Source organism: Macrobrachium rosenbergii, chromosome 55 (assembly GCF_040412425.1).
Source record: "Macrobrachium rosenbergii isolate ZJJX-2024 chromosome 55, ASM4041242v1, whole genome shotgun sequence".
Classification (NCBI taxonomy): Eukaryota; Metazoa; Arthropoda; class Malacostraca; order Decapoda; family Palaemonidae; genus Macrobrachium; species Macrobrachium rosenbergii.
Genome location: NC_089795.1, coordinates 62,984,485 through 62,996,984, shown reverse-complemented (window position 1 = coordinate 62,996,984; position 12,500 = coordinate 62,984,485). Strand labels below are relative to the sequence as shown.

At 35.3% G+C, this 12,500-nt stretch overlaps 1 protein-coding gene across 5 annotated transcripts in view; it reads right to left on the bottom strand.

Annotated features, from left to right (window-relative positions):
* The window catches only part of LOC136835339 (ileal sodium/bile acid cotransporter-like), a 105,441-nt gene that overhangs the window by 37,609 nt on the left and 55,332 nt on the right, over window positions 1-12,500 (bottom strand). For all 5 annotated transcript variants that reach the window (XM_067098708.1, XM_067098706.1, XM_067098710.1 and 2 more), the window contains exons 2-7: window positions 5,190-5,480; window positions 3,339-3,545; window positions 2,774-2,950; window positions 1,316-1,538; window positions 661-878; window positions 1-67 (exon numbers count right to left, since the gene is read on the bottom strand). The exon at window positions 1-67 is cut by the window's left edge and continues 83 nt beyond it. In XM_067098708.1, the coding sequence (XP_066954809.1) occupies window positions 1-67; window positions 661-878; window positions 1,316-1,538; window positions 2,774-2,950; window positions 3,339-3,545; window positions 5,190-5,456 (1,159 nt within the window). In that variant the 5' untranslated portion in view covers window positions 5,457-5,480. The remainder of the gene's footprint in view (window positions 68-660; window positions 879-1,315; window positions 1,539-2,773; window positions 2,951-3,338; window positions 3,546-5,189; window positions 5,481-12,500) is intronic.

Sequence of the window (12,500 nt, the reverse complement as noted above, 5' to 3'; positions counted from 1 at the left end):
AGAGCATCGATACAACAGCTCCAAAGGTGAAACCCAGCCAAGGTAGGGCAAAGCCAGCTATAATTACCTGAAATGCAAGTTATACAATGATAAACACACAAAAAAGCTGGTGACCAGTTTAGCAACAACCATACTCATAATTTTCATGTCAACCACAGACATAAAATCATACTGGACAAAATGCTATGGGTATCCATGTATTTTTGTTGTGGCAATGAGTCTACAGGTAATCAATTCCAAGCTAAACTTCCCATCACCCAGATCAAGGCTATCCCCAATCCCACTGGTATGAATATGCAGAGTGCAAGCACCTCAGTCCGAGGTTAAGCTGGTGTTTTATACCCCTCTGCTTGTGACTTCCAATATCTTCTATCTCTTAAATTACTACTACTTTTAATAATGGGTGACTACATAATCAAACATTTCAAAATTTACTTCTCTGAAAATACTAAAATTATTTGGTCAGCAGCCCTTTTCAGGAATGAAATTATGGTCACATAAATAACTTTAGTAATATGAAATATTTAGATTTCTAATAATTACTTTCACAAAAACCATTCAAATCTTTGTAAAAAATTTCTTCTTAAAGGAAAGAGTTCATTTAGCATGAATTGGCCTAAACCTCCTCAGTGGCAAGAGCAAAGTTCTGACAGTACCTACCTTCCAGGTGAAGAAGCTGAAGATGTACAGGTTGATGTAAACGCCTACTGTTGATGCAAATATGATGAAAATGACTGCCACAGGAGTGAGCATTTTCTTCAATATTCCAGCAGTATTGGGATGATACTTTTTAATCAAGACACCAACTGCACAAGGGACAATGAGACCCACTACCATACCTGCTATTTGATTGTACGGAAGCTCACTAAAGTTGCCATCTGTAATAATCGTGAGAGATTTAATGGACTTGATATACAGTATAACAAAGTTGACACTCTCGTTTTGTAATACAATTTTACCTAAAGCAAAGGTATAACAGATTTTACAAGCATTTAATTTAGCATGCAAACATTTCTTTTTCACATTTTCCAACATTTTTTCTGTAGTTATTTAATCGGATTAAAACGCACAAATACGACATTTAGCATGTAATTGGATCCTCAGCCTAGAACTTATGGGTAGTGATGTATGAAGATACAAATTAATAAAAAAAAGGCATGAACTAATTCCTTATATAAAACGGGATGACTACACTAAAATTATCAAAAATGTTACAGTGAGTGCACATACAACATGACTGAATATGTATACTTCCGATGCATAACTGAATATACGGTATTTAATCATAAAATACAGTATAGGGATGATTACATACCACGAAAAATAGTGGTCGCAAGGGCATAAACCCACATAGGTAAGGCACCAAAAGCAACTATAGTGGAGACCAACGTCATGGTGACCGAGAGGTCAAGGGAGCCTCCCAGCAAGTAGGTCCAGAGATTGGACCCACCTCCACCAGGAGAGCTTCCAATCATGAAGAGTCCCAACCACTGCGCAGGGGAGTCGTAGAACAAGATATACCCCAGCACATATGATGTCTGTGAACGAGAAAGGTTACAAATTTCTGAAATACTGAAAGAGCCCACATTAATGTCTCGCAACAATTGGCCACACAACTGCATTTTGATAAGATTAGTTGTTTTCCTTTTACAAAATTCAAGATAAAAAATCTTGGAATAGGACTGCAGTACAAAAGTTTATCGACACAATCAACATCCGAAGGTGAAATACTTGAGTCCAGATACTGTTTTAGGCAGACCTAATTCACAGAGTTAAAAATAACTAAAGTGCATAACAACCTCCTCCTCTATTTCCTAAAAATAATTTGTGGAAAGTTACCGACAATTTCTTTGATACAAGGGTAAAAATTAACATTTTTTATCTATGTGTCTGAGATCACCAACTGTCACTACTCATCTTCTTTGGATGTTAGAAATCATCAATTTATTTTAGTTTATGTTTTTGGGCCTACCTAAGATATGCGTCTCAAATCTGGTCACATTTATTTAGGAACTTGGGTTTATCTGTCTTTAGTCTACAAGCAAGCAGTAATTTCTAGACAGGATTCCAACAAGCAATATCTATTCGTTGTGTTCATGGCCTACATCTGTGTCTATGTTTTTGGTGGCTGATACTACTCAAAATCAAATGGGACACACTCGCCATAACGTGTGCATCCCCTCTTTTTTTTTTTTATTATTTCACCATTACTTTTCATCTCAAAGTTCACTTGAGTTTGTCTGCTTAATAACCAGTAATTACGGTATGTCTAAAAACAATCTGACTGCAATCCTTGCCGTATTCTGTTTAAATTACTAGCGTTCTCTTGGTTTTCATTTATTTTTAATTCGCCAACGCCACGAACATGGAACTAAACCGCGGAGTATTAATTCTTGTAAACTGAAGTATAGCCATTCTCCCCTCTGGCATGTCCAATTCCTTCCTCTGATCCTGATCTACTTTCCCTTTACCAGTAGATTACTTGTCTATTTGTCATGTAATACTGCCTCACAGCTGCTTTGGTAACAAATACTTGATTGCAGTACTCATCTCCTCTAAGATTCTATAATGAGTTCTTGAATTGAAGTCTTCAACCTTTCACTTACGACTCCAGCTTTCTATCTGGCATGGATCTATCTTTTTCTATGAGAATCTCCTTATGATATTAAGTCAAAATGAGAGAGAGAGAGAGAGAGAGAGAGAGAGAGAGAGAGAGAGAGAGAGAGAGAGAGAGAGAGAGAGAGAGAGAGAGAGAGAGAGAGATTCAACTTACAATGGGCATGAAGAGGTACTGTGAACACAGTCCTATGGCAGGAGCAACGGGTTTTTTAAGAACCCTCTTGATGATCTCCATGTCGATGGCACATCCCATATTGACGTAAGCAATGGCTACGAGAACAATCATTCCAATAGTGAAGATTAAGTCCCACAGCTTATCAGATCTCTGAACCTATATAATAAAAAATCATGGATCAAATACTCATAGCAATGTTACGAAAGATAGCACACAATATACAATGATCATCAACTACCAAAGTATGCAGTAATTTGTTTTCAATATACAATTACGAAAGAACATATGAATAATATAAGTTTACAAATAGAGTTATTTAACATGTCAACTGTCAGACAGGCTGACAAAGAAAGTTTACATTAATACAGTAATATTGAAGAGGGAGGGGTTTTGTGGACAAAACGTCAACAACCTGCCACTTCCAGTATTTTTTTTCAGTTTTTAGCATCGTTTACATCTTAGCAAGGTATATAAAAATGCTTTGTATAATTTTTGGTATATCACTGCACACATCGTAGCCTACATACAAAGAATGCTAGCTTACTTTCACTTCATACAGTGCAGTGGCTGCTAGGTCCTCTCCTTGACGGTCTTTTAACAAGATGATGATCTTTGAAAATCCCAAGAAAGTTCCTGTTAGGTTGAAAGACCCTGTCCATCGGCCGTCATCGCCCTTGACAAAATCTGAATTATCTACTTGCCACTGATCAGGAGACATAGTAATATGGCCAAAGCTATCAGGGCTGATTTCCTGAAAAAAAAGTACACAAAACTATCAGCGTTACAACCTAAATTACTTGAAAAGTCCCCTTGATTAATCATAGAAAAGAAGGATCCTGGCTTAAATGACAATTTAAATCAAAAGTCATGCAAGTTATCATAGTTATATTGCATGAAGTCCTTTTCAGTACAACCCACAAACCCAGCCAAACCAACAACATGAGAGAACTCTCCAAGTACATCAAATGGCAAGCAAAACCCATGAAAATCAATCAAAGAGGTCCCCATGTAATCTCTGAAGGGCAAAAATAGTGGCAGATGGCAGTGAAAAACCTAGCATTCTAAAAATGTATCAAGGTGCGCTTATTCCAGCAGTGCTCATCGTAACGCCTAACTAGTTAAAGCCCCTGTGTTATAGTCAATTTCAGTAGGGAAAAAAATGATCTAGCTGACGTCTACCTAACAAAAATCTTAATTTAAATTTATTAAATATCTTTAATCTGTGCAAAGGTTAATTCATATACAATAGGCATGACTTGGGATGATGGGATAACCTTAACAGGCTTAACTTTGAAAATAATAACAGTATAATAATGAATTTTACTCTGTTACAACACCTCGGCACTTGAAGTATTCTGGACAGATAGTTATTCTAAGAATACCATCATGACAACCAAATGTTTACTAACCATTACTCGGCTTGATATATATCTATGCTTACCTGAAATAATAAACTCGATACAGAAGGGCACTGAATTACCAATAATGAATGAAATTAACCTTTAAAATTTTGTCTAAAAACAGTGCTGGTGACTAGAGTTACGCATCTCAACAAGAAAATATCACTAGAAAACTAATGACTAACACCTGATGAGGAAACTAAATACATGACACTGCATTAAGAGTTAGTCTGTTATGGATAAGAAACCCAAGTTGTTAATGAACCTATAGATATAGAAGCCTTTAAACATAATGCAATAAAAATATGAAATGTAGGCCAACTAATTACCTTAAAAAATTATCTGGACGACGATAATTACTGAACTACAGAATGTAACCTACAAATTAAAACTAGATGGAGAAAATACCGCAAAATTATGAATACTCTGGGAAAACTAAGCATTTTGTTCATCAAGGCAAAAGTTACCCTGGAAGGGCCATCTGGAACTCTCTCAGACCAAAAGCTTTACCACTGATACCATTGCATAAATTGTCCTGATCAACCAAAAAGGAAAATGTTCCTAAGATACTAGACTCACCATAGAAATCAATATTTGAATGTTACCTAATATTCAGTCAGGCTCAACAAAATACAGGGCCTACCTGAAAAACTGAAGCCCTTGCGAATAAAACAGATTATAATTAATTGCAGAAAGAATGTGTTTAGTTTTCCTCAGGTAAATGAAAGTGAAAGAAAAAGTTCTAGATTCCTGAACTGATGACTTAAAAATTTACCGATGTCATAAATAACAACGCTATATTAATTAAATTCTATAGAGATGAAAAGTTTAATATAAATTCTATAGAGATGAAAAGTTTATCTGAAATCTTACCTTTTTTTTTTTTGGAACACACACAAATGATATTCAATGTAAAATTACCAAAACTACTGAGCATTTCAACTCAAGAAAATATTCAACCTAACCCGAAATAAGAAGAGAAAGTACATAAGTACCTGAAGGACGACTTCTTCCGTTCCGAGGGGCAGTGGATCGTCGAGGAAGAAGGTGATAAGCATGGAATCTCCATCTGTAATATCTATAAGGTCTATAGGAGTGTTATTGAAGAAGAGTTCCACCCCGTGCGTCTGATACAATTCTTCACCAAGCCCTGACCTCAGCTTCCGTGCGACAGATTCGCTCATTTCCTCCTCCAGAGCAACGACGAATACTACCCATACATGGAATAAGGCAGCGTTTGCCCAAAATCTTTGGGAAGCCATGACCAGACTCTGACGAAGATGTATCTGAAAAGGAGAAAACAGTATTACACAGGAGGACAGCGTAGGCAGAAAGATTTACTCATATATTTTTTGTCTGTCACTTTTAGACACACACGCACACGCGCACACGCACGCACACACACACAAGCACACACACACACACGTGCGAAACAAGGATATAAAACAGGTATCAAGCATCCACACATTCAAAATTAATCTTTTAAAAATATAAGTCCATAATTCTGTAGGACAAAAATAATTCAGAAAAATGAGTTGACATATGGCCACTGGAAGTTAATACTAACTAGATTTTTTAAGAGAGTTTAATTTCCCTTTTTTTCGTTCAAGTAATTCACAAGTCAACTTATCTCGTACCAAAAGAAAACGCCTTTAACACGCGAAATGTATAAACAAATGGACGCCTTTTAGCATTCATAGGAAATGCCCCCTCTTCGTTTTCAGTAAGCGTCTGTAACATTACTTCAAGTATTTTTCACCGTACCAACGTGACAGGGAACTTACTATCGAAAATAGTTTCTTCTATAAAGTGAAAGACCTTCGCTCTCAACCTAATGAAGACGGCATAAGAGTTTTAGAAATGGCGAGACGAAGAAAAATAAGAAATACTGTAAGTATTGGGATTAGCTGGAAAAGTTAACCATGCATCGTGGATATCGGATTTCTTAAGGTTGGAACGCATTGTTTAGTAACAATATAACCCGAGTTGTACACTTCATAGAAAAAAAATGATAATTCACAACAGCTAATGAAGGCTGGGCACCTTCAGACCAGGAGATTCTTTGCGTTTCACTCTTCCAGATAAAGAGACTGACGGTGCACATGTAGTTCAAGTCCACAAAATTCAGTTTAGAAATGGATAAGGAAATGTAGTTTCTTAGAAAATGAGGTGAAGCATACGAGCAGCAGTATTTACGTTGGTGAGATTATATATATATATATATATATATATATATATATATATATATATATATATATATATATATATATATATATATATATATATATATATATATAGAAAGAAAGTGTAAGATCTGTCAACATACAACATTACGAGTATCTTTGAATATAAAAACAAAGATCCATATACCGGCTATTACGTGTGTGTGTGTGTGTGTGTGTGTGTGTGTGTGTGTGTGTGTGTGTGTGTGTGTGTGTGTGTGTGCTGAGGAAGATAAAACAGAGTAGAAGAAATTAATAATATTATTGAAATCAACATATTGTATACGTGGAAAGAATGATCTCTTCCATTACTGGGAAAAAGGCTGATAGTGAAACGCAGACGAACAAGTGATGAACATGACTCACCAGTAAACCACCTGCGAACCAGAGAGCTTTCGAGCAATGACCGTTATTTGACTAGAGCACAAGTGTGGACTGGGCCTTCTTGAAAAAACAAACTTCTTTAATAATAATAATAATAATAATAATAATAATAATAATAATAATAATAATAATAATAATAATAATAAAGCTTAGAGGAAAAAACTAAAATCCCAATACGGCAGTGAGAATGACCCTCATGCAATCAATACCTGTTAAAAGATAATTCAACTTTGTCTCTTTTACTTTTATAACTCTTAATATACAAACGCCACCCTCCGCCGATCAATACCAATTACATTCTCCTCAGTAGTATGTAATAACAGCAACGTCTCGCTCGGGACCAATAAAATAATTGCCATGCCATTCCATCGTAGCTTGAAGGGAGACACGTATACATCACACAAAGTTACCTTGATGTTTGGAAACGACAAAGGTCTCGATACACCATTAAGATGACAAGACATAAAATACAAAGGCTATCTTTCCCAAATTGTAAATGCTGGTCACTGAATAATGCACTTACACGGTCACAGGACCGTGATTGGGAAATCTCCCAATGACTGCGTCAACCTTTCCCTTTTGTTCTATTTAACTCTACTATACAGGTCTAAGCTCTTCATAAATATATCTGTAGCACATGTATGATTCAGTGACATCTGGACAAACTTCCTTTCTTTAGCTACAACCTTCATGTAATCTTTGTAAATATGGACATTTGCACCCTCGCATTTTCCAGCATTTAGGGCTTGTGAAGACAAACAACAGCATGTCTTGAAGTATTAACCTTATAATCCAATCGGTTGTTTTTTGGGTAAAAGAGAAATCGTGGGGAGTCAAAATATTAAATTGTCCGTAAGTGCGTATGCTGTTATAGTGTGGAAAGACCAAATTTGACACTATGCACTACGAACTCACGGTGGAATTCCGTCCACCTCATTCAGTTTCCACTCCTGCGAATAACTGTTAAGAATAATAATCAAGCGTTCGTGCCTAAGGAGTTCATCATTCGTATATAATTGGATTCTGTACTTAATTCAAAGGATTTTTAACCAGTCTGCACTGGGATAGGGACATTGGTACACATTACTCAAGATGAGAATACGAGTCTTTATTCATACAATTCATAGAAGGAATAAACTGATTTCCGACCGACACATTATCGATGACACGAGTCTCCCGTTACAAATCGATGCGAGATCGAATCGAAGTTTCAAAAGCCAAGCGAAGCATCTTCAGTCCCCTCGCCCTTGATATCTTATTAATTCCCGCGTCGCCTGACCTTAGCCGCTAAACCAGTCGTTTTTGGCTTTAACGCTGGGTGCAGTTTATTTATGGTAGGGCTTCCATATCTTTTCGTGATTGTCATCTCTTTTTTGAACCGTTTCACCTATCTCCAAGCATTCTGTGATCTCGTTATGCGTTAACTATTAAAGTTCTCGAAGCTCCCAAGACTCAATAGGGTTCATATCATTACGGATCCCATAAAGGAACAAATCAACAATCTTGTTCTCTCGTCTCCTGCACGGGATTCAGGCATAAAATAATTAACGTCAGTCCAGCTTTCTTTAAACACCAGTCTGATAAAAATAAAATAAATATTTATATACATATATGCAGTATATATATATATATATATATATATATATATATATATATATATACTCATATATATATATATATATATATATATCAAGGTCCGGAATAAGTTATCATCCAACTTCCAATTTCCTTTCACTCTTCATTTCCAACAATTTCATCGTAACTGACCATTTGATTCAGATTCTAATATTTTATATTTTCTCTAAAATGTGGTATCTGACTTTCAAGAGATGTGAGCGCTCGCTACCACACACGCACATGCACGCGCGCGCACACACACATACACACAGACACAGTAAAGAGAAATGTAAAGATTCAGTGTATATAATATATATATATGTATATCTATCTATAACATACATATACACATACACACAACCTATATATATATATACTGTATATATATAAAAATAAAAACAAATAATTATTATATATATATATATATATATATATATATAATAATTTTCTGAATCTATATTTCTTTTACCCAAGTAGAATAAAACAGAAATAGAATTTAGGCCAAGGCCACACTGGAGCCCTATGGAAGTTCATGCTGAAACAGAAATTAACAGTAAAAATTAATCAATTGGTAGGAGAGGGTGGAAAATAACAGGAAGAAAAGAGATTATGAACGGAGGTGCAGTAAAAGGAATAAAAGGGGTTGCAGCTAGAGGGCCGAAGGAACGCTGCAAAAAGAACCTTAAGTAATGTCTACAGTGCACCGCATGAGGTGCACTGACGGTTTTGACTCCAAGTAGAACGAACCTGAAGGCAAAGTAAAAGTAGGGCAATTGTTTTTGCCAGCGAACTACTCCTCACGATGAGAAGGAATCTGGTAAATCAATTATGCCAAACATGATTAATGACTAGCGAGAGCGGTCTAGTTGAACCTTGCATGACGAATGTCCTCCAATTAATCATAATTCTGTTTCCATTCCTGAAGCACGACTGCAATATCATAAATCATGGCGTAATGATGACTTGCAATGCTGCAACACATTTATTCTCTTCCACAATAGGTGTGTACGTAATTGGAGCGGCCTTGCTGGTCGCATAAAAGTCAGACACCTAGGCTTACATTTTTTACGTATGCTCGTACTACTTTTGTGACGTCACATACCTTACGCATTGTACATAGTGAAATTCTGAAGGGTTTGGACAGAATGCTTGTGGACTAATGTTGAATACAACTTTGAAGTTACAAGGTACCGTGGAGCCGTTGAGTGGAGAGGTGTTTCAGGTGCTTTCTCACATACTACACTTGTTCGCCATGCGTCGCTCTGTAGATGTAAGGTCCAGAGTTCAATATTTTAGCCACTGCTGCAACGTCAAGGGGCAAAAGCAACTCTAAACGACTAATTCATCTCAAGTTAACATGATCCTCTTCGCTTCCAATCAAATACGCCCGTGAGAGCCACCTGTAATCCTAAGCTACCCTTCCTCCACTGCAAGAGATCTGTTTAATGTTTGCACCAATATATTTCACATATAAACATGTATATATATATATATATGGTATATATATATATATATATTTATTTTTTATTTCTCGTATGTATGTATGTATATATATATATATATATATATATATATATATATATATATATATCTGCTATATATATATATAAACTGAATCATTTGAAAATATGGAACGTGATGAATATATAAATAGAGGCAAATGCCATGAAGGAGGTGAAACGATGGAGTGGTGCTGGGCCTTTCGTTTTACTGTCCTTTACTTAGCAGATTGATAGAAATATAAAAATAAGTTTACAAAGAAAGTTCGTATAAATGACAGGGATTATAAAGGAAAATATGTACCTGGAATCCAACACGGTTGAAGAATTAGTAGACCTACCAAAACAGGGGTAAATATTGAAGAGGTTTTACAAAAGATTAAGCCCTGCAGCTCGGAAGCGAGGACAAGTCAATTAAAAGATTATACAGGGAAAGAGACTGACCCCCAAAAAATAACCGTGGAAAGAATAAGGTGATTACATATATATGTTATAAAAGTACAACTTAATAATTCTCCTTTTGGTAAACAATAAAAATTTTTGCAAAGTGAGTATTTTCACAAAAAATATATTAAACATACGAATACATAGAAAATATATACAAGGTAACTAATTAGTAATTACGTCCATAATTTTATCTTTAAGGTCATTCTTGAACATTTGAGTAATACAGGGGTCCAAATAATACATGCCAGGGATAAGGTTAAAATTACAACTGGAAGTAAGCTGTGTAACAGCAGATTCTAAAAGATTTTGTGAAGAGAAATCTTTCGATCTGGCACTTACTGAACCTTCAGTCCAATTTATCCTGTGAGAGTTTTCACTTAAATGGGTGATTATTGCATTGGATGTTTGCCCAGTTTTGACAGAATACTTATGCTGTTTACTTCATACTTCTAAATCCTTACTGGATTGGGTGATATAAAAAGAAGGGCAGTCGAAGCATGGAATTATATATATTACATGCTGTTGCTTTCCTTAGGACTATTCTTTATCAACATTCCTTTAGTCTGCTACGTAAAGAACAGTTGAATGTGCCTAGCACCACTCTGTTGTTTCACTTTTATTTTCGTGGGAATTGCTTCTCTTGAGAGTATATATATATATATATATATATATATATATATATATATATATACTGTATATATATAAAATAACATATATATATATATATATATATATATATATGTATATATATATATATATACTATATATATATATGTATTATATATATATATATATATATATATATATATATATATATATATAAAATGTAAGTATTCAAAGTTCTCAGTTTGATTCCCGAGTTAAATTTCCATTCCTCTGTTACCTAATTAGTGAGCTGTGTAACAGATTACCTCTTCCCAAAGGACTTGCTGAGAACTGAAAGACTACTTGACATTGACGAAATTCCGTAGAAATGTTATGTTACACAATAAGCAAGTTATGTCACAAATCTTCCTCTCTACCTCAATGCTAAAACTATTAAAATTTAAATGACAGGCTTCATCAAATCCATTTCTCCTAATCTATTCTTTTGCTTTACACTCTGTATGAATACACCCTGCAGTTACTGCTATACTTCTACACTAGATGGATAGAATAATGTTCAAATATTTTATGCCATTTTAGGCAAAGGTTCATCCTGCATTAATAGTGCTAAATTGGATTTTGTCTTAACCACGCCTGAGGTGTGGTGAAGGTGGGGGGGGGAAGAGGAATGATATGGGGCAGACACTGCTACCGTTACTGTAACGGGCTACTTGGTTAAGTCCAAGTCATGAAAGCTCAATTGAAAGCCAACTCTGAAGGAAACACAAACGACACAAACAGAACATACGAGTTGCCAATGACTCACAAAAAACCACCAAATAATATATGCAAATCATTATATATATATATATATATATATATATATATATATATATATATATATATATATATATATATATATATGTTTTTTTTTTTTTTTTTTTTTTTTTTTTTTTCACAGATTGGTCTTGTTGGAGGGGATGAAACAGGGGTTTATATTAAGTTAATGCCTTAAGGCCAACCGAGAATACCAACCTGCTACAAAATGAAAGGGAACAATGGGTAACTTACCTTGGTAGTACCATTATTTAAGTAGTGATGTACAGGTCGCCATGGGAAATGATTAGCAGTTTATGTTAAATTGAATTTATTTACAGAAAACAACCAAGGAGGTAATCTGAAAAGCTGATAACAGCAAGTAAACTCAAATAAGGAACAAAATGCAAATTTGAACTGCGCAATAATTCTCAGCTGCTGACGAGTTTATTTCGTCTTGAATGATTAGGCTCTCTTGCATGCAATGAAAAGGGGGGGAACAAGATATTGCTCCCCGGACTGCATACCAGGGAAGTTTACGTCTATTGTAATGGCAGTACTTTTTAAGATGATTTGAGGCACAGGGTAGCGAAACTGGACCAGGATATTTGACCCCCTGGAAGAGAATTCCAGAATTAGCATGCACATACACAAAATCAGTTCTCCCTCGTTATTAAACAATGCACCATGGAGGATTTGATTAATTAGCTTAATTGGCCCGAATTAACACTATGGA